General features: G+C 43.4%; 2 protein-coding genes across 3 annotated transcripts in view; one reads left to right on the forward strand and one right to left on the reverse strand.

The window, feature by feature from the left end:
- The window catches only part of Mgl (low-density lipoprotein receptor-related protein megalin), a 44694-nt gene extending 36644 nt beyond the window's left edge, over window positions 1-8050 (forward strand). Inside the window, exons 8-19 of the mRNA XM_076796396.1 lie at window positions 259-826; window positions 899-1142; window positions 1271-1878; window positions 1985-2277; window positions 2365-2882; window positions 2968-3205; window positions 3375-3629; window positions 4175-4681; window positions 4870-5246; window positions 5396-6000; window positions 6081-6180; window positions 6295-8050. Of these exons, the coding sequence (XP_076652511.1) occupies window positions 259-826; window positions 899-1142; window positions 1271-1878; window positions 1985-2277; window positions 2365-2882; window positions 2968-3205; window positions 3375-3629; window positions 4175-4681; window positions 4870-5246; window positions 5396-6000; window positions 6081-6180; window positions 6295-6570 (4589 nt within the window). The 3' untranslated portion in view covers window positions 6571-8050. The remainder of the gene's footprint in view (window positions 1-258; window positions 827-898; window positions 1143-1270; window positions 1879-1984; window positions 2278-2364; window positions 2883-2967; window positions 3206-3374; window positions 3630-4174; window positions 4682-4869; window positions 5247-5395; window positions 6001-6080; window positions 6181-6294) is intronic.
- Window positions 8051-9358: 1308 nt separating this feature from the next.
- On the reverse strand, window positions 9359-21053 carry LOC143358889 (uncharacterized). 2 transcript variants are annotated; one of them, XM_076796406.1, is made up of 4 exons: window positions 20927-21053; window positions 19762-19839; window positions 13291-13488; window positions 9359-11991 (listed from the first exon to the last, which is right to left on the reverse strand). In XM_076796406.1, exons 1-4 carry the CDS (start codon window positions 20939-20941, stop codon window positions 9511-9513), a joined length of 2772 nt encoding a protein of 923 aa, XP_076652521.1. In that variant the 5' UTR covers window positions 20942-21053; the 3' UTR covers window positions 9359-9510. The 2 variants fall into 2 exon arrangements, with proteins under 2 accessions (XP_076652521.1, XP_076652522.1); XM_076796407.1 differs by lacking the exon at window positions 13291-13488.
- Between the last annotated feature and the right edge of the window lie 1559 nt (window positions 21054-22612).

The following is a 22612-nucleotide window of genomic DNA, read 5'->3' on the forward strand; positions in this document are numbered from 1 at the left end:
GATACATCCATGAGATATTATTCAGCAAATGTATTTCTTTGGGTACATATTATTTAAAAAATGACTGAAAATTTGGATGGACACGTTATTTCTATAGAGTAATGTAAAAATAGTCACTTTTAGTGCTTGGCGAACCTAGTGTTGAAGGGGGTATTTCCATTCAGAGCTATCAATTTTAACCAATTGACTGCTCCCAATGGGAATACCCCTTAACACGAAAGAAATTATTGGTACAAAATATTGTTCCTGTTAATACAGCGTCGAAAGCGAAGAACACCACCTGTCCTAACCCGGGAGAGTTCATGTGCGCTATTGGGAACTGCATTGATCAGCGTTTGGTCTGCAACAAGGAACCTGACTGTGCGGATGAGAGCGACGAGCCTGCTCACTGCAACGTGGACGAATGCGCCCAAGTGGAAATGAATCAGTGTGGACACAAGTGCGTGGACACGCCCACCAGCTACTACTGCGAGTGCAACCCTGGTTACAGACTGTTAGCCGATGGCAAAGCCTGCGAGGACATAGACGAATGTCTGGAGACGCCACAAGTGTGCAGCCAGCGTTGCGAGAACACACCTGGCAGTTTCTATTGCAAGTGCAACGAGTACTGGTACGAGCGTGCTGCTGACGAGCACACCTGCAAGAGGCGGGACAACATCAAGCCTTGGATCATCTTCACGAACAAGTATTACGTCAGGAACATGTCCATCGACGCGTCCAATTACAGCCTGATGCATCAGGATCTGATCAATGTTGTTGCTCTGGACGCTGACTATAAGTCGGAGATGTTGTACTTCTGTGACGTTACTGCTAAGACCATATTCAGGTAACTTTCTGTTAATGTACCTCGGTTGGTTGGAACGTGGAATGTGCCTTTCACAGAAACGTTCGGTTTCAGAGCCCCGATCAAAGGAGGCGAGAAAGAGCCTATTATCAGGCATGACAGCCTTGGACTAGAAGGCATAGCAGTCGATTGGGTCGGTTCTAAGTTGTACTGGTTGGATCGACACGCTAAGCATCTGGATGTTGCTGAAATGAATGGGACCAACAGGAAGACATTGTTAACTGGCATAGCAGATCCACGAGCTATCGCTGTGCATCCTGGTACTGGGTACTTGTACTTCACTTCCTGGCATCTGCAGGTGAAAACATTTATCAATTACTTAATCATAGGTTTTAACATACATTAGCGAAACCTTGAGCATACTTTGAATATTCACTATTATTATATTCCTTACTGTATGATGTTGATAATTGTTGTTTCTTGCAGGCATACATAGGCAAAGTGGGAATGGACGGCAGCAACTTCACAAGGATCCTCACTTGGGAGGACGACATCGCCTGGCCAAATGCCCTAACCATCGACTACTTCACAGACAAGATCTTCTGGGCAGATGCTCACTTGGACTACATAGCGTTCGCTGATCTGGAGGGTCATAACAGGAGGAAGGTCCTCACAGGAAACGCTGTTCCACACGTCTTCGCCATCACTGTCTTCGACGACTTCATCTTCTGGACAGATTGGAACTTGAAGGCTATCCAACGAGCCGAGAAGTTCTCTGGAAACAACATTCGACTGTTGCGCAACACCACTCACAGACCTTACGACATTCACGCCTACCATCCTCTGCGACAATTGGCTTACAAGAATCCATGTGCGGTGGACAATGGTGGCTGCTCTCATCTCTGCTTGATCTCACCACCTGCGAGCTCCTACTTGCTGGAGGGCTACGGTCAGCCTGGTGTCACCTCGTACAAGTGTGCGTGTCCAAACCAGTTCATATTGGAGAGCGATGGCAAGACCTGCAAGGCCAACTGCACCGCTGGCCAGCATGGTTGTGGATCGTTCGATGAGAAATGCATACCATGGTATTGGAAGTAAGTAATAATAATAATATCAAGTTATCCATAGCCTTGTTGATAATACTGTTTCATGGCAAATACATGAAGTTCAGTACTAACATTCATGTATGTTTAATTGAAGATGCGACGGCGAAAAGGACTGCAAAGACGGCTCCGATGAGCCAACGAGTTGTCCAGCACGAGTGTGTCGTCCCAGCGTGTTCCAGTGTGCGAATGGCAATTGCAGACCTAGCGTGGCAGTGTGCGACGGCGTCGACGATTGCGGTGACAAGAGCGACGAGGCAGTTTGTTCATTAGAATGCGGCGAGCTGGAGTTCAAATGCAAGTCGAATGGTCGTTGCATCCACGAGTCGTGGAAATGCGACGGGGACATTGATTGCAAGGATGCCAGCGACGAGGATCCTGCTATTTGCAGTAAGCATTGACGCTCGCCTATTTGTCCAGGAGCTTATCGATCTTGTACATTAATAACATTAATTCACGATTGATCTTGAAACGCAGACAATCGAGCATGCGATCCAAGCACGGAGTTCACTTGCAAGAACGGCAAATGTATCCAGAAAGTCTGGATGTGCGACACTGACAACGACTGCGGCGATGACAGCGACGAGCCAGCCTACATGTGTCGTCAGAGAAACTGCACCACGGGTTGGCAGCGTTGTCCGGGTCACGCTAACTATCGCTGCATACCGAAATGGCTGTTCTGCGATGGTAAAGACGACTGTCGCGACGGATCCGACGAGTTGCCTGAGAATTGTCTCAAGTGCGACTTGAACATGGACTTCAAATGCGCCAACAACAGATGCGTGCCTAAACAATGGCTCTGCGACTTCGCCGACGACTGTGGGGATGGCAGCGACGAGGCAGAGGCCTTGTGCAAGAATCGCTACAGGGAGTGCTCAGAGTCCGAGTTCCGCTGCGACAATGGCAAATGCATTGCCTCGAGATGGAGGTGCGACAGCGAGGATGATTGCGGCGATAACAGCGACGAGAAGGGATGCCAGACGTTCGTGTGCAAGGTACTAAAGTACATCACGGTACCTCTTCCAGTTTCTACTTGCTTCGTTTACTTTCATATTTCATCCGTGCCTCTTTCTATTACAGAATTATATGTTCCAATGCGCGAGCGGACATTGCATAGATTCCTATCTGCGATGCGATGGAACAACGGACTGCAGGGACCTGAGCGATGAGATTGGATGCCCTCCGAGGTATCCAGGTGGAAGGCACTGCCCGCCCTCGAAATTCGAATGCGACAACAACGTGTGCGTCTATCTCACCGACGTATGCGACGGCAGCAACGACTGTGGCGATGGATCCGACGAGAATCGAGAGATGTGTGGTAAGGCTGCCTATCTTACTGACCGTAAGACTGCAGATCATGTCGGAATATCTCTTTGTCCGGAGTATACCCTTGTATTCAGAAATATCTCGATGCACACGAATCTGTAGTCTTATTAATCTTTGCAACCAACGCATCAAAGTAATTAACTGGACGACATATCCTTCAGCAAACTTCAAATGCGATACGACGAGGAGGTTCCAGTGTGCAAATCACAAGTGCATCGCCAAGTATCAATTGTGCGACGGCTTCGACAATTGCGGCGACGGATCCGACGAGAACAACATGACAATGTGCGCGACCAAGATCAACCCGTGCGATCCCATAACCGAGTACACTTGCTCGAACAAGAAGTGCGTCGAGCGTACCAAACTCTGCGACTTTGCCGATGATTGCGGCGACTCGTCCGACGAGCTGGGTTGCCGTAAGTATACTCGCATTACATATTAGACAACGGAACGTATTCACATTGCACAAGCCGATTTTAACGAAATTTTTGTGAAATCGATCAAAATATTGTTAAATGTTGAATATTTTTCCAAGAATGTTCTCTATCCCTCCCAGAATGTTCATTACAATCGACTTGTGTAACCAGTGATGAGATACCGGGCAATTTTTCTCGCGCATGCGCGCCCAAAACAATAACATATCTATATTATGAGGAAAAGGTGGTGGGGCAGTGATAATGGCGGGAAAGTACCGGAATATTTTCTTCTGAGACGAGACGAGTGTCCTACAAGTTTATGATAAGTTATTGCTAATATTTTATTAGACAATGGCAGCTAGTATTGCAGAAGGTGCTACAAAGATGCGTAGAGTTTGCTATTTTCAACATCAAATCATAACAATTTCTTATGATTTGTCCAATATCCCATCACTGTATGTAACTTGTCCCCTTGCGAGTGGTTCAAGATGATCCGCTTCAGACTTGTTATCCGTTACTGTCACTGATAAACAAACTCTTTGCAGACCATAATAAACCGTGCTTGGACATCAACAAAGGCGGCTGCGCTCACTACTGTCACAACATCACCGGCGGTGGTTACATCTGTGCTTGTTACCCTGGCTACATAATCTCGCAGGACAACAGGAAGCATTGCGAGGACATCGACGAGTGCACCACTGGTCAACACCAGTGTTCCCAGATGTGCACCAACTTGAACGGCACCTATTCCTGTTCGTGCAGGGACGGCTTCGAGCTGTCTGATAACCGCAGCGGAGTTTGCAAAGCTTTGGGCACCGATGGAATGGTGCTGTTCGCGAATGGACCGGAAATTCGAGCCTACGACCTCCATAAGAGAGACGAGCTCGAGGTGATCGCAGATGAGAAGAGAGTGAAGGACATCGACTTCGATCCTAAAGCAGAGTACGTGTTCTGGATCGATGGTCACGATAACACCATCAAGAGGTCTTACATGCTGAACGCGAAGGGCGGCCAAGCGAAGATAGGATTTGCGCAGGATCTTAACATAAAGAGTAATTTCATTTTCATGGTTGAATCCGACCCGTTGCACTCGAATGGTCACTCTAAACATTTAAGTGTTGTAGGAATAAATTTAATTGGTTTCGTATTGGTTTTCAAGCTGAAATAGCTGAAATTGGTTCGTGTGCAAAGGGTTGATAATTTCAATGGGAGTTGAATACAACGAGTGCCCTTGTTTCAGGCGAATCATCGCCCACCAGTTTGGCGGTGGATTGGGTTAACGGTAATCTGTACTGGACCGAGATTGACATTACGGGGCCGACGCTGTTGGGTCGCATAATGGTCTCGAAAGCTGACGGCAGGTATCGTCGAAGCTTGGTGACGGTGGACCTGCAGATTCCAACTTCCATAGTTCTGGACCCAGAGTTGGGCAAAGCCATTTGGGCGGACGCTGGTAGCCAGCCGAAGATAGAGATCGCCTGGATGGACGGCGACAGAAGGAAGCAGCTGGTCAACGATAGAATCGAACACCCGACTGCGCTCACCATCGACTACTCCATGGGCCACGTTGTTTACTGGGCTGACAGCAAGCTGAACACCATCGAGTCCATCGAACAGGTGAGACTGTTGTGTTAATTTCAATCAGAGCTTGAAATCGGGGACTGAAAAGGTTCCGGGAATGAATATCTAATCAGGAATCGCTAATTACAACTGTTTTTAATCTCCGTTTCAAAATCCTTCTCTCTAAACGAGCGGTTTCCTTGCAGGATGGTTCGAACAGGAAGGTAATCTTGAAGGGTGACACTCTGAAGCACCCAGGGTCCCTGGACGTTTTCGAGAGCAGCCTGTACTGGACAACCAGGATGAATGGCCAGCTGATCAGGCAAGACAAGTTCGGCAGGGGCGTGCCGCAGGTTATCATCAGCGACATAGCTGAACCCGGAGGAGTCAGAGTGTACCATCCACTGAGATACAACTCCACCGTGATGAATCTTTGTCACGACGATCAATGCACGCATCTTTGCGTACCTATACCCGGCGGAACCCGGTGTCTTTGCTCGGACAGCATCGGTCCATTCCCTCAGACAGGCACTTTCCCGCGAAACGAACGGCACTGCGACGCAACGAACGAGAGGCCGTTGCCTGCACCGAGAATCTGCCCTTGCAGAAACGGTGGCCTGTGTCAAGAGGGAGAGGACTACAAGCTACAATGCTCCTGCCCCGCCTTCTTCCACGGAGAATTCTGCGAAGTGGGTCTGGTCGCAGCCAGATCAGGCAACGCCACCGCTGCCATCGTCATCCCCATCATCATCTCCGTGCTAGTCCTCCTGGGAGCCGCTGCTGTCATTATGGTGCTCAAGAAACGGCCTTTGTAAGCGCATTTGCAACGTCAAAAGTACTTCCTTAGGTTTCTTGAAGATATATTCTAACTCGTGTTCACTTAATTTTCAGTGGCAAACCTGGCGGTCTGGGCAGTCTAACCGGTGCTCAGAGTGTGTCCTTCAGACAGGGCAGTAACGTTGAGTTTGGCGTGCCTGCCCATGAAAGAATGGTGTGTAAAAATTGCCCGTACGGGACAATTTCGTGCGCAACAACCTGATAGTATTCAGTAATAAGAGGTTTTATTTTGTAAGTCTTAACGCCGGTTGTCGATTGTTTGTAACAGGAACCTCTGGACGTAGAGTACAACCTTGGCGACGTGAGCAACAAGAACAGGGACTTCAGCAACCCCATGTACGACGCGGTGAACACCGAGACGGGCGGCACCAATGGCACCGGCGCCAGCAGCATGTACGAGTTACCGGCTGAGATGAAGCCGTCCAGCATCCAGCACAAAGAACCACCGCAGCTACATCTAAAGAGAAGAGAACTCGACCCGACGCCCATCGACTCGGGGAAGGACACGCAGCAGTTGGTCGAGGAAGACAAGTCCGAATGTTAGATAGTTTAAACTCTTTCGCGCAGTGACGTAGTTAGAAAGGAGGGTGACGAAGCAACAGCGGGGAAACCTCGATTGAGAGAGATTGTTATATTATGTTGTAGCGATTAGATTGAGTCTTGACTGACACCCGATTTTACACTCTTCGAACGGACTTCTACGCGAGACATTTTACACTATTGATATTAATATTATATTCCTCGTTCTATCTCTATTGTTATCGATCATTATACAGACCAATCAAGACTCAAAGCTAATAGTAAGCATGTAATCCGATGCCGGGGGTGGCAACAGAGAAAATTTTTATTTTAATCAAGTTTTTAGATAGATTTTATCCAGCTTGACGGGACAAGAATTTCTATTAAGCATAAGACTGAATGTGTTTTTATCGGTTGTAATCGAACGACGAATGAGCCGGGAACAAAGGATCCTTGCGATGATCGTGCGACGAAATTGCGGCGCGTTTTCAGCGCTGCTTAGTTGCGAGTTTCCTGCGCGTTGTCGGGGGGGAGGAGCTCGGAAAAAGTTTGTCTGACTGCGCCACTGCTTCTACATAGGGATGCTCTCTCGCATCCGTTGCACTTCTTTCTCACGTTAGTTCCGGTACGAACGAATTCTCTGAGGAAATTCAGACGTTGCAACGAACGTTCGAAATACGTTGGAACCAGTTTGAGATTGAAGCGCAGCGAATGGCGAGTCGTGTCACTTTAGGTGCGATTTGTAAGTCTTGTAAATACGATTATCGCAGAATATTATTTTCACGTTGTCCATGTACCATAAAGAAACAAAACATTCCATACTATTTTTTTTTTTTCGGAGGCAGCTCGAGGCACGAAAGGGCAGAAAGATTGTCGAAACAAAGCATAGGAAAGGCGATTGTTAATTTAAGGGACAGGGCCTCATCGAGTCACCTCACCAGAGACAAGAGTTTTCTATTTTTCTTTTCGAGCGAGGGACGAATCTCTATCGCGCGCAAAAAAAAAGAAGGAAAAAACCACCCCGGAAACGAACAAAAAGGAAAAGACAATTCTCTGTGTTTCTCACCACCGTTTCTTCTCTCGATGTTTGCTCGGCCGCGTGAACGTTGTTATGTTGTACATTTTATTATTTTTTTTTTTCGTCTAGATTATGCGCGGAGAATATCGTCGGTGTACAGTTTTTCTTCCGTAGCAGCTGTGATCCGTAAAATTACAAATTGGGTAACCGAGTATGCGAAGCGATCTTGTTTTTTTTTTTTTTTTAATTGTCGAACGAACAAAAGCGTGTACGCCTCGGACGGAGTGAGGAGGGGAAATGTTAAGAGGGGGAAAGAAGAAAGAAAAAACCCGGAAGAGCGTTTTTTTTCATTCACGCCGGTACAGTAGAATCTCGATTATGGTTAGTAAGAGAAGTATTTTCTAGGGAGAACGTAATTGTAAGCTTTGGAATATCTGGAGTTTGTTGTTGTACATTCCATAAAATTATACAGATTGTTAATATACTCTTGATCGGCCATTTTCTTTTCTCTACCAGCGTCCATCAACTTTCACTATAGCGTATCGGTGTTTTCGATGCCTGACAGTGTCGACTAAAGTGAGCAGTGATTTATACGGTAATCAAGTTTCTACTGTACAATCTTTTTTTTTCTTTTTAACTATAATAATGTAACATGAGCGTTGTACATAGATCTTTCCAAGAGAATGAGCGGCACTGACTCACCTTTACAGATTATACATAAAGTTATATATATATATATATATATATATATATATAAATAAAGAAATATAAATATATATATATAAATTTTTAAAAAATATATATCAATTTTAAAAATATATATGTGTATATACATACACGTATGTATATTGTATATGTATGTACGAGCGTATGGGTAAATTATTGCGCCTCAGCATCCTCGGTGATGATTTTATCCTGGGCGGGGCTCCGGAGTGTCCTAATTTTATTTTTTAATTGTATCAGTATTTTCTGTATTTTTTTATCGAGCCGGCGAGATGATGATTGTTAATTATTGTTCGACTATTAAACAGGTACCGTCCAAGAATAAACTGAAGTTTAACCACGCACTTTCCTTCCATTTGCAGGAGGAAGAGGACAACAGTAAGTTCGACCACCATTTTTACAGTATAAAAAAGACTTTAATCAACGATGACATTTACAGAAACTGGATCTTAATCTATCAAAGATTAAAGTACAAAACTTACAATGTAATACGTTCGTTCATATGTATGTCGATACATTCGAGAAAAAACAACTATCTTTCATAATTATATTTATATCAATGTCAATTTCAAGGGACCTTTAACGATATATTTTTACATATTCTTTACAAACTTAATTTACATTTATTCAATGCGATGGCATCAAAAAGCTTTTCAGTTACCCTACGTATAGAATTGCAAAAACATTTTCAATTCCAATGTACAGCACTAGCATAAAATTCGATATCTTTTTCTTCGTTCTTTCATATCATTATGCCTATCAGTCTTCAACGCCTAAATCGTACAATTAATTCAGCACAACCGCGAGTATGAACTTATTCAATGAACATTAATTTCTTCGATACATAATAAATATAATACTTTCATTTGTTCGTATATCCTTACGTTAAGAATATAGAAATTCACTTTTTGAAGCAGGTTAGATCTACAGCGTGGGAAGTGAGATTAAACGCGTTGCGCTTACTTTACTGCAAGTCAAACAACGATCGCTCGCGTACCGTGGAAAGATGGGTGACCGCGTCAGAGGAATAATTTAGAAAATTATAACAAACCAACCTTTCCCTCCCAGTTGGTGGGGAACAGAATTCACCAACAGTATCCCCTGCTTGTCGTAAGAGGCGACTAAAAGGGGAAGGTTGTAGGGCGTTAGAAACCCGCACCCTTTTTTCCAAATTTTTCAGTCATACCGCAATAAATAATTTCTTCGCAGAACTTTCTACAATCTCTACTCCACTTTGGTAGCAGTCTGCTCGTCGTATTGAACAGACGGTACCATAGGCGGCTTGAAACCATACTCCATCTTGGACTGCCTAAAGCTGCCAGTATTCCCAATCACTCCGTCCTGCCTGGTTCTCCTCAAGGTTGCTTGGATATCCGAAGTGTACTGTATGGACTTGGATTGGATACCAATGGGTACTTTTCTCGGTACAGGACCCACGTATTCGTCAAGGATCTTATCCTTCTCGACCCTCCCATAAGTCACGGTATTGCCACCATTGCCTCCGATCGAGTACGAATGGGAATACTGTTGCGATCCATACGATCCAAACTTCTTTGGTAGCGTGTGTACCACGGGTTGCCTGGCCAGGGGCCGGTTCAGGGCGTAACCAAGACCGTAGAGTTGCGTGGAATTATTATAATAACCTTGATCCTCGTTCGCGGGCCCATACGAGGGTAGCGTTTGGAAGGGCTGCTGTCTGATCAATTGCTGGTAATTCCCGTCGTTCTGAACGTTGTAGATCGGGATCGCCACCGATTTAACGAACTTCGCTGCATCTATGGGGTACGGCCTTGCGACGTGCACCACCGGCTTCTCCACGACCTTTTCCACTGGAACAGGCACTGGTATAGGCTTCTCCACGACCTTCTCCACCGGAATCGGAACCGGTTGCGGCACCCTGAAGTGGACCGGGAATGGAATGAGCACCCTCTGGATCGCGATCGGCACCTTCTTCTCGATCACTTTCTCCACGTGCACCGGGTAAGGAATGCGAATCTGCTTTTCCACTATTCGGTCGACCGGCACGTGCACGGGGAAAGGTTGCGCGATCGTTATTTGCTTCTCGATCATTTTCTCCACCTGGTACGGCTGAGGCGCGGCCACCAACAGCCTCAGCTGCTGATCCGTTTGCGGATCGCTGGCGGGCTTGTTCACCAGGATCTGAGGCACTTCCTGAGTACCCTGTGCGCTTTCTACGTTCACCAGGTTTGGCAGCACCTCCACCAACCTTGAAGGCTGCTGCGTGACCGCTATCTTGCTGTCCAACTGATCCCTGGCTCCGAAATTCAGCTTGTCAGGCCGAAGCGCTTGATCCAGCTGACCAATGCCGCCGGAGTGTACAACGTCGTTTTCATTGTAGTCGTGACGACCTCGATCGAGGTTGCTGGAGGGAACTGTCTCGTCGATGATCTCGTTGCTCTTGTAGATACTCACCTGGCCAGGTCTCCTACCCTTCGGCGACTTTCTGTAGTCCTGCTTCATCAGAGGCTGTTCATTATTTGGAACATACTCCATGGGATAGTGTATCTCGTGCACCGGTGCTGTGTGGTATATCTCCACAGACTTCTGAATCTCCACCGAGTGCGTGGGACCGTTCGACGCCAACACTTCGGAGATCTGTTCCTGTTGGGACAACTGATCCTGGGGATCGACACCACCGTCCGTAGACTCGTTTTGGATAGCACCATCCGAATTGGGAGCGGCAAGTTGCGAGGGCTGGGCCTCGCGTTGAAACTCTTTGTCGCCGTTGAGCGAGCGCAGGTCTTGCCCGGCGTTCATCAAAGCAACGCCAACCTGGAGAGGGTTCAAAATGGCTGGCGACGCTGCCAGGTATCCCGTGTCTGGCCCCTTCACTTTCGTCGACTCCGGTGACGGAGTTGATTTGGGCAACTCGTTGTTCCCTAAGTAATCGATCGTCGTGGAAGAGTATTTCTTCTGACGAGGCAAGTCCGGCACCACAATTGGCCCAGAAAATTTCCCCAGCGACACTATCCCGGTTGAAGCGGTACTGTCCTTGGTCGAGCCGCTGTTGTACAGCTCTTGTTGCCTTCTCAATTTCTGCTCCCTGTTGCTGGACTGGGACGGTTCCTCGCTTGTCCAAGGCAGGCTTAGAATTGTATTGCTTTTGTGAAAGTCATTTTTAAAATTGTCCTCCTCGATGTCCTTCTGCTTCAGAGCTTTCGGCGGCTCCGATGAGAATAATACCGGATCTTCCGGGTACGTGCTAAGAGTGTTCTCTGAGACGTTCAGTTTCTTCGAGACGAGGGGTCTGGGGTGCTTTCTGCTGTGCTTTCTGTGCTCCTCGGGCGAGGACGCATTGGCGACAGGCTGTCTAGACTTCAGGCGAGCAAAGCTGTTGCTCCTCTGTCTCAAGATTGGTGCACGAACTCTTTGACCAAAGTCTCCAACCGACTCTACATCGATTTGTTCCTCAGGAATGGAATAGCCTAAGTCGTTGTAGCTGTTCTCATTGTTACCGGGGAGTTTCGTCGTTGTGCTAGACTCTTGGAGTATAATCTCCTGCGACGGGAAGTACTCTACGATGACTGTCTCGTTGGGCACGTTCTGACTAGTTCTCGCTGGTCTTGGAGCAGCCTCTGACTCGTTCGGACTGGTTTCCTCAGGTGGTTTTTCTTCTACAGGTAGGAGGTATGGCTGGACCAGTTGCTTAGAGTGTCGTTGTTGACTGTCGCCCTGGGTTTCATTCTGCAATTAAATGGAGGAGTTAGGAATCCATCTGCTTCAGGACTGTAAATCCTAAGTCAATCAAAGTGCATCATAGTGCTGCCCCTAGTCTAATTTTTAGCCTGGACCAGAACCTGCATCATCTTTTTAGCCTGGACCAGAACTTGCATCGTATTTTTAGCCTGGATCAGAACCTGTATTATCACGTCCAGGCTAAAAAGTTGATGCAGGTTCTGTTCCAGGATAAAAAGATGATGCAGGTTCTGTTCCAGGCTAAAAAGATGACACAGGAAAAGTGGGGACACTAAAACCCCGAGCGCGAGCACTCTCATGTCCTCTATGTTATTGAAACAAATGTTTAAACCTATTTCGGTTATCTTTTATTTGCTCATCTCTGCCACGGACACACCACTATAGTGGCGTACCGTTCAGAGGGATGGTCTTCGCGGACGGTTTGAGGCACGTAAAACCATTTTCTGTCGGTAACGTAGTCACTCTACCTTATCGCGAATCTACGAAGCCCTTAATCAAGAGGCATAATCGAATTTCTAATCAAGTCGTAATTAAAACTGTTATTCCGAACGTTCCAATCTAGCTGGAACATCAGCAGATGCCTGGAAGGAGGTTACAATCGGGATTTTGTATCAATTAGGGTATCGCCTATTCGAGGAACAGCGTCTGCAAAATGGTTTGAGCAAACGTGAACGTCAGCCTAATAATCCGTTCCGAAGACGAGGAGACGTATCCTTTTATGCGAAGATCGAGTGAAAGCGTGTTCGAAGGGTCATCGTCGATGGGGATACATATGTGGAATTCGCGTTATATGACGCAACGAATCGCACACTCCTAGAAAAACTGGCTGCTGGCCGACGAGCCAGGAAATTCAGAAAATTATGAAACAATTTCACTTAAAAACTATACGGAAATCATAAAGATATACCGCAATAAATTATTCTAAAGTAGCAAATTTCAATTTCAAAGATCGAATTTTGTAAAAATAGAAAATTTTAAAAATTCTCAACCTCTCCAAGGGGTGACTACATCCCCCCCAAAATCATGCTATGTTACAGGGGAGACATGGGTTTGCGTTGGATATGAATTGCTGTGATTTCCAACAAGGTTTCATAATTTCCCGAGCTTCCTAGTACCCTAAGTGCCCTCGTGAGCGCGCAGATATGATTATTCAGCGTTCGTTGCGTCGAAAGTGAGTTGCTTTCCAGCAATCAGGAAGGGAAAGCACCGGAAATCGCAGTTGCTCCGTTTGAAAAGTGATCGATCAGTTTGCATTATTGAAATTTCACTCTCCATCTTAACACCAACCTTCCCATAATTGTTATCAGTCGCCGGAATGAACTTCACTGTCGCTATTGTTGCCTCTTCGGGGTTGCTCTGCTGAGAAGAGTTCTGGGTTCCCTCATTCTGATTCCCGTTGAGTATATAATGACCTCCGATCGGTCTCTTTGTCTCCTCTTTCGCTTGGTTGCCTATAGTTTTCTCGAATCTGTGCTCTGAAACTGTCTGCAACAAAAGAGATCTCGGTGAACAGTGAAAGTGCGTTGCAGGAGAATCAACTACCACCGAATTTCTTTAAACGTCGAACATTAATAGCCCTGTGGGTATTACATTGATTGTACCTAAAAAATTTTCAATCGATCCCCCGGATCAAGAGCGGGAACGGATCTTGGTTCGCGTTTTGGGAAATCTATAAATGGCTGTAACCGACGAACAAGAACAGATATCGACAAACGACTTCCACCAGAAAATCACAAAAAAATCAAGCTTTCCAACGATATATAAATATATACACTTCGTTCGTTTTTTATACAACTTGTCTCGTGTTTTATGTCGCCTCGTGTGTATTTGAGTTTGAAAAAATTGCTATTTCTCTATGAAAAGATCGTTTGATTTTAACTAAAACCTCGTCATTAGTAGTATATTGTATGCCCTTTCGAGTGGTATATGGCCCATTTCGAGGAGACGTGACGTTCTCAAGTTATGGCGTGAATAATGATTTTTTTTTGGAGGAAGCGTCGATTTTTCGGCATCTTTTCGCCTGTTCTTTCGAGTTTTCGTGCGGTGTTTGTTCGGGGGATAAAGAAAACGGACGAGAACGATAGGAAACGATCGGTAACCAGAACCGATGGCCCAGAAATGGCGCCTGCGGTGCTGGCAACCGGTCGGCCGCGGCGCGAAGAGAAAAGTCGCGTTCTATCCTGGCCGTCCGGCGAATTTTGCTAAAGTGGAGTAGCTGGCAGGAGGCTGAAAATAACCGGTGAGCCGAGATGAGAGAAAGGTGGACTTTACGGTACCACCGGCGGTCTCCCTTTCTCCCATGGCGTCCGAGCGAGAAGAAAGGAGAAACGGGAAAAGATGCGCGCCGCATTCTTGCAGCGACGCGCGCAAAAGAAAAACCAGTGAGAGTCGTGCGCGCGAGTTCAAAGTCGCGATAAAAGCAAACCGTTCGGGACCGGGTCCGGAGAGTCCAATTCGCTCGGAACCGAGCCCCGTGATCTGCTTCTAACGGCGAACACCCCTTCTCCCCAAGCCTCTTAGATCCTTTCGAGCGGTTAAAAGATCAATTTACGCCATTTCTTCGCTTCTGTGACACTCCATCGTCGTCTGGGTGACCTAGATGGTGCACAGAACTGTTTCCCATACTATCCTAACGAATTTTGATTTTTCTCCTAACTCTATTACCTGGATAATTACGTTTCTCACCCTGCTCTCGAGAAAATCGGGTTTTCCACTTTAACAATTTTTTGTGCTTCAACTATGTAAAAATAGATGAATGTTGCTTGCGCGAGATGATTCTGTAGACTCTCCTGAACACGCTGGTACAAATTTTGTTAACATTGCAAATGTTTAATTACATATTTATAAATAATTTTCTTTTCTCGAAAAGGAAGGCTCGGACGAGATAAGTTTATTCCACGTTTTCGATAGATCTTGTCACGTAGAATTCATAGTAATTCATATAATTAGTAGTCAGTTCTAATGCCAGTCACGGGGCACCCCGTGTTTCTCAATAGATTCTGCCATTTTAGTCTCGGGAGTTCAGCCACAGAAATGATCGGAAACCTGATCTCCGCAACCGGTGAAACTTGCCAATGAATTCTGGGAGCTCTTGCTGTTTCTCTCCCCAAAAGGTCTGTTTACCGAAACGAGTCTCAAATCTCCTCACCTGTTCTCTATTTCTTTTTTAACAATATTCGCGGTGGAGAAAATATTGCTCCCGGATTGTCCGAGGAATTGAATTGAGATAAAACAATTATGGCGGCTGACATTACGTTTATTTGACAAAGTCACAACAGCCGCGATTACTATGAAGTAACACACGCAAGACAATCCTTTCGCTGGCAGGATAATTTTCAGACGCGCTGCAGACGAAGAACTTTCTCCGTTTTACGACGAGGGAAAAAAAAAGTGGGGGGACATTAAAATCCCATTTTTAATTTGTCACACCTTTCTCGAAACGTCGGATTAAAAATGCACTTTTGTCGTTTAGTTGTGAACGCTGTTTATCTTGATCGCCGGAGAATGTTTATGACATTTTCGGAGAAAGAAAAAGTGGAGTAAATGAAACGTAAACACACAGGTGGTTCACTTTTGCGGAAAGAGAAAGGAAGAGAGCGAGATCATTTTTGCGGAACTTTTTTTTTTTAGAGTAGGTGGGTCAACTCTGGGAGAGGCTTTCATCCGAAAGTGTACGGAGAAAGTATTCGCAGTTTTTGTTAGAGGAAATTTTCGTACCGGAAAAAGTTTACACGGTTCTTTAGCGCCTCCGAAGTGCCATTTAACAATTTACACTTCTAGTCATTCGAAACGTTAGAAACATCTACAAATTTATTTGCAACCTCCAGTGCCGCGTATTTTCAAGGATCCAAATTAACATTTGCCAACATTTACTCCAACCCTCATTTATTTACACACAATAACAGAATTTTTCTGAATCATTGAAATTTTCAACCCTACCAACTGTTACACTTCTTTTCGAATTTGTACAAGGCTGACTTAAAATTGCATGACAGTGGACTGTTAAAGTGCAAATAGCATACTCTTCACGTGTTACCACCGTAATCGCAGTCTTCTCTTGGTTCCAGAAAATAGGACAGGCAAGGAGGAAAGCCATATGCAAACAGAAAAATGTCGACAGTTATTTCCCGGTAACCGGTGATTAGAGAAGATTCTGCAGTTTTCGCTGTAACCGATAGAACTCCTAATTAACAGTTCTTGCTACGCACTGGAAGTCCGTGGGATCTTGTAACGGTCCAGGGTTCTGCGAGACCCTAATTACAGGCGATTGCATTTCACGTGAAGCTGCAGCAGCTGCAAGTGACCTACAGAAATTGTATTCAAAGAGAAAGTCGAATTACTTCGGAATATGCATGCCCCTAATATCAACAGTACAGTCGGGGAATTCCCGTTCTAGGAGACCTCCCGTCTTTATCATCTCTCCCCAACTTTATCAATTCCTTCTCCTCCCATAAAGTTGAGAGAACAGATATGAAGATGAAAAGGAGAGAGATGATAAACTTGAGAGATGTCAAGATGAGAGGGAGAGAGAGTGAAAATTTTTGTACGCGTCGAATGACCGGCCGGCCTTCAGGCCAACCTTCATCCGCAAGTTTTAGGTGAAAGTCGTCCTTAACCTTCGCATGCAGCCTAGGTCATTTCACTGCCGCTCATTCTCTTCCGACAAGCCCGTCTAACAAAGTCTGCCTCGCACTTTCCCCTTGTGCTTCTACTCGGAACCGTTTGCTCGAGCTAGTTTGTCATTATCCTTGGCTTATGAAATGGTTGGAGTATCCTCGTCGAGCACCGCTGAACTATCATTCCGCGCGTTCCATGTAATTTCTTTGTCCTGTAGCGTAGAATTACACTCTGGATCGTTTGGGACTGTACACGTGATAGTACAGTATCTCAGGTTTTCATCTGCGTCTCCAATTTGGTGTAGAGTGGGTATAGGCACCACTGCGAGGAGTGGTCCAATTGTATAAATTACATTATCCCTTTGTCGAATAGTTCATGCAGGCATTTGGAAGATGTTCTACACTTTGCTATGCCTCAATCTTCACTTGGAAACAGTTCTACCCTTCGCTAAGCTTCAATCTTTATTTGGAAAAATTTCTATGCTTCGCTAAGGTTCAATCTTCACCTAGAAATACTTCTAGATTTTGGTAAGCCACAGTCTTCATTATTTGGAACATGTAAAATGTGCTAAGCCTCAAAATTCTTCTTTTGGGAAATGTTCTAGGCTTTGCTAAGCTTCAATCTTCATTTGGAAAAAGTTCCTCCCTTTACTAAGCTTCAGTTTTCATTTTGAAAAAGTTCTAGCCTTCTCTAAGATTCAATCTTCATTTGGAAAAAGTTCCTCCCTTTACTAAGCTTCAGTTTTCATTTTGAAAAAGTTCTAGCCTTCTCTAAGATTCAATCTTCATTTGGAATAAGTTTTATGCTTCGCTAAATCTAAATTTGCATCTAGGAAGAATTCTAGGCTTCGCTGAGCTTCAAGCCTTATTTGGAAAAATTTCTATGCTTCGCTAAGCTTCAATCTTCACCTGGAAATAGATCTAGACTTTACTAAGCCATAATCTTCTTTGTTTGAAGGATGTAGGTTTTGTTAAACGTCAACCTTGTTCATTGGTAGGACGTTTCAGGCTTCGCTGAGCCTCAATCTATGTACACGGATCAGCTCAAAGGAAAAGAGTCCCTTCTGCTGATCCGATTGCCCCAATCTATCATTCTACATACTTTCCCATCAAATATTGTCAACAAGAATATTTTAAACAGTATACAATCTGTTCCAAAATTCTCTGAGGGCTTTGCAGGGCTTTGCAGGGATAATCTATGGGTTTCCAGGTAGTTCAAAGGAACTGTAACATGATCGGCCAGAGAATCTTGTTAGAAACTGCATGGCAGATAGGGTTCTCGGCGGGTGTTGGTCGCGCCTATACACGAAGTGGCACTTGAACGACGCCCGCAAGTAGATCGAGGTTAAAGATTTCTATGCCCGAAGGTTAAGGATGTCTCTTGCCCGGTGTCTATCGGTCCGGGGGTTATGCGTGAAAGGTTCTCCCGTTTTACGTAAGGCGAACGAAACTTGTTCTGCATTACTTATTTCGCTCGTCCTCTGTCGAAAGTAACTTCCGCTCTCCGCCAACCGCCCAAACACGGCTGCCGTTCTATCTCGACGTGAGAGTCCGTTTATTCGTGTGCTAGGTTAGGGTACTCGCAGGAAGACACGAGAATAGCAATGCATAATGCTCGACGAACTGTACCGTTTCCCCCGTCAAAATAAAAACATCTTCGTATCTCCTGTTTCAATAAAAGTATGACTACTATAACCTCGTGTAACTAAAGTTAACATTCACCGAACATTGCTACATCGGTTCTGTAGATTCTTTCTTGTGAAATAATGTACATTTTCCTTGCCGAAGTAAATGTTCAAACCTGTTTTTAAACGGTTTTTGAATGCAGATTGATTTTCTCAGACTTTTTACGATTCAATTTAAGAGACAGAGATGTAAGCAGAAATCTGCGAATTCAAATTTGGCGCCGCGGTCTACAGGCTTGTCACCTCACGAAAAACAAATGTTGCTTGAGTATTTGAATTTAAATTGAAATATCTGCGCAGTGACAATGTAAAGTCCTATAAATGACGATTGTAATTGCCAGGAAATTTCTCAGACATTTTTCTGTTTATTTTGAAAGTTAGAAATCTGTGAGTTCAAATTTGGCGCCGCGGTCTACAGGCTTGTCACGCCACGAAAAACAGATTTCGCTCGACTATTCGAATTCAAATTTAAATTCCTATGTAGCAGCAATGGAAAGTACTGAAATGAAGATTCTAATCGCTAGAAGCATTTGATTGGAGGTATTAGAAGAACGATTGGGAACGTAAGATCCGGTTAATAATTGTGTAAGTTTCTAATAATAAATGTTATTAGGAATTTCAATAACGATTATTGAGGAACTTGTAAGCGGTGTTTTCTTCCGCAACCCTGAAAGTTGGCTTCTGCCGTTTTATCTAACAGTGTCAACGATCCAGCGGACATGTCCATAAATAAATTTCTTTTCCTACTGGCGCGTAATCATTTCCTTACGGCGAGTCATTCTTGAGTAATGACTTGGGGGCGCTAATGGCGGACGTTGCTTCCTCAAAATACTTTCTTCGTTTTCAACGAATGACGGAAGAAACGCTCCATCGTTTTAGACCAGAAAATTTAGCAAAAAATGCGCAAATATTCAAAAGAAAACGATTGTAAAACTTGAATAGTAAATTGGTAGGTAATATTCGAACGAAAATAATTATAAAAATTTTACGATAAATTAGTAAATGATACTCAAACGATGATATCTGCAATAATTTAATAATAAATAAATCTTAAGAAATGTTTCAAAAAAATGAATTCAACTTTTTCATTTACGAAATTGTTTAAAGCTAGCTTGCTGTATGTTTTTGTGTGTTAATCACCATGCAAATGATATTCGAAAGTGTGCATGATTAGCATACCACAGCACAACAAGCATGCAATTTTCTGCCGGTCATAATTTTGTAGGAATGTTTAAAGATATGTTGTTTATTAATGCAGGAAATTGTTAGAGTTTCCGAGATTATCTAAGAAAATTTGATGAATGCACGAGCAAACTGGCGAGCTATGTTAGGATCCTCGGTTATGTAAATGGCTGATCTTAATGGCCGATTGGACCGGGTGCTGGGAAAATGAAACCCCTGAGAAAATTCACGAATCGCGCAGGTATTCAGCCGGCAGAGGAGTTTTCTACATTTACCTTTTCGTTGCTCCAGTTTCCACGGGAATCGGACTCCAATGTTGCTGTCACGGTTGCTATCCACACAGCCGTGGCCACCTGTTACAAAAAAAAAAGAACAACAATCATTTACCCATTTGTAACAGGAAATTGACGAATGCAAAATCGCAAAAATAATTTTTGCTCAACAATTTTTCCTCGATTCAATGAAGGATCGATGAAAATTATTTTCTTCATTTTTCTTCATTTTCATTTTCAATTTTTGGTGACCTTCAATTTTGTATTATCGACAAATAACATAGTTTTTGCTCTACAATTTTTTTCAATTAAATTCGCGATTGATTTTAAGCAGAAATTGCGTGATTTAATGCATTGCTGTTTATTATAGTTAATTCGTTGCTTCCCGGTGTTGAGGAACCGCTCGGCCGATTATAATAACTGCATCTACGATTTACAGTTGGTTGGTTGCAGCGTAACGATTAATTAAACGCGATGTTCTAAACAGAGCATCGTGTCTTCCTTTCTCATTGTCAGTGGGGAATTGTGTCCGTGGATGAATAAAACATCAAACAATTTGCGCGAATTGTTAATATTGGATATTGATGCAAATGTGGATGGATATCTACATACATTTGTTAATATGGATGCTAATGCAAATTCACTTATAATTGCAGCAATTTGTACTGCAACTGCGATTTAGAAATAAAATACACGCAAATAAGAAAGAAAGACAAAGCTAAAATCAATTTAACTTTTCCACTTAAATTAATTTTCTGGAATTAACGCAAAAAGGCATCAATATAAATATAAAAAAAAACCAAAGCCTGGAGAAAGCTCATTTCCGTCAGCATAATCTTCTCAAACACCTTTTCAGAATTTAACAAAATGGAACACGCCGGACGACTAAATTAAACGAGAAAGCAGTGGATTAAAAATTTCATTCGGACATCAGAAGCTTTTCCTCGAACTGAACACATTTTCATATTCCACGTATTAAAAAATGGAAATGGTGAAATACTATGCCACAAATGATCAAGAAGCATGTAATGATTCTGTAAAATACAATTTCAACAGATTCGGTTAGATGGAGATTGAACAAAATGGAACAGAATTAAAATTAAAAAAAAAAACGGAATAAACTAAAACTGGTGAAGAAGGAAAAAGAGGCATTTTATGGGAGACATACCAAGTAAAGTTTCATGATTAACGAGTCGGTGAACAGTAGTTCCTGCCCTCCTAGTCCAGGATGTTCGCCTCTATTCTCTGTTGTGCGGTTGCCAATCCTCTGGAACGTCGATGCACGCACTCCGGAAAGAAACAGTGTACTACTTCGTCCCGGCGCGATACACTTGACTTAACTGGTAGCTCCAGTTATCCCCACGCATCAAAGGAGTCCGAAGAGAGCTACGATCGCCTTTAAAGATCCCTCGGACAGCATCCGATACGATCCGATCCGATCCGATCCGATCCGATCCGATCCGCGATCTACACGATCCTCGGAGCGGCTGAACGCGACACACTGGATCTCCGCCGTTGAAGAAAGCAAGGGACACCGGACCGTGCAGAGACAAATTCCAACGGAAACACGCTCCGGGAACAAAACGAATCGGCGACTGCGAAACGGGGACAGTACGCTCGAATTTTTCCGAAACCATTAGATTATTTACATTTCGCTCTATCACTCCTATTTATCGACACCATTCGGATACACATCCGCTTCTGATATAGCAACTTTGAGTACTTTCTTTCACATCAATTTTATTTAGCAATGAAACGTGTCCGTGTCTACTTATTGATCAATACAAGAAATAAAAGAAAAGCCATTCTACTATATCAACTTTATTAAATATTCTAGAAGGAATTCATTCTACTATGTCGATTTTATTTACCAGTAAAAGCAATCCATTCTACTGTATCAATTTTTGTATATTCGTAAAAGGAATTCATTATACTATATCAATTTTATTTATCAATATAAGAAAGACACCTTGGTCTAGTCTAGTCTTTTATTTATCAACATAAGAAAGGGATTCCAGTATATCAATTTTATTTATCAATAAAACGAGTCTGTTCTACTGTATCAATTTTATTAATCAATAAGTGAAGGCCACTATACTTTATCAATTTTATTTATCAATATAAGAAAGGGATTCCAGTATATCAATTTTACTTATCAACAAAACGAGTCTGTTCTACTGTATCAATTTTATTAATCAATAAGTGAAGGCCACTATACTTTATCAATTTTATTGATCAATATAAGAAAGGGATTCCAGTATATCAACTTTATTTATCAATAAAACGAGTCTGTTCTACTGTATCAATTTTATTAATCAATAAGTGAAGGCCACTATACTTTATCAATTTTATTTATCAATATAAGAAATACATCCTGATCTAGTCTAGTCTTTTATTTATCAACATAAGAAAGGGATTCCAGTATATCAATTTTATTTATCAATAAAACGAGTCTGTTCTACTGTATCAATTTTATTAATCAATAAGTGAAGGCCACTATACTTTATCAATTTTATTTATCACTATAAGAAAGGGATTCCAGTATATCAATTTTACTTATCAATAAAACGAGTCTATTCTACTGTATCAATTTTATTAATCAATAAGTGAAGGCCACTATACTTTATCAATTTTATTTATCAATATAAGAAAGACATTCAACAACAGCAAACTTGTTCATCAACGGAGTACATCCATTTTAGCACATAACTTTTATTCGCGAATAAAATATATTTGGTAAAAGAATTTGATGTGTGCGTCCGGAAAATTGTCTCGGTTGAAAGGCGTTTTTCTCGATCGAAAGGCTCTTTCCTATAAGGAAGAAACTTATGGGGAGTAGCTTGACCAAGGATGA

This window comes from Halictus rubicundus, chromosome 11, assembly GCF_050948215.1.
Source record: "Halictus rubicundus isolate RS-2024b chromosome 11, iyHalRubi1_principal, whole genome shotgun sequence".
Taxonomy (NCBI): Eukaryota; Metazoa; Arthropoda; class Insecta; order Hymenoptera; family Halictidae; genus Halictus; species Halictus rubicundus.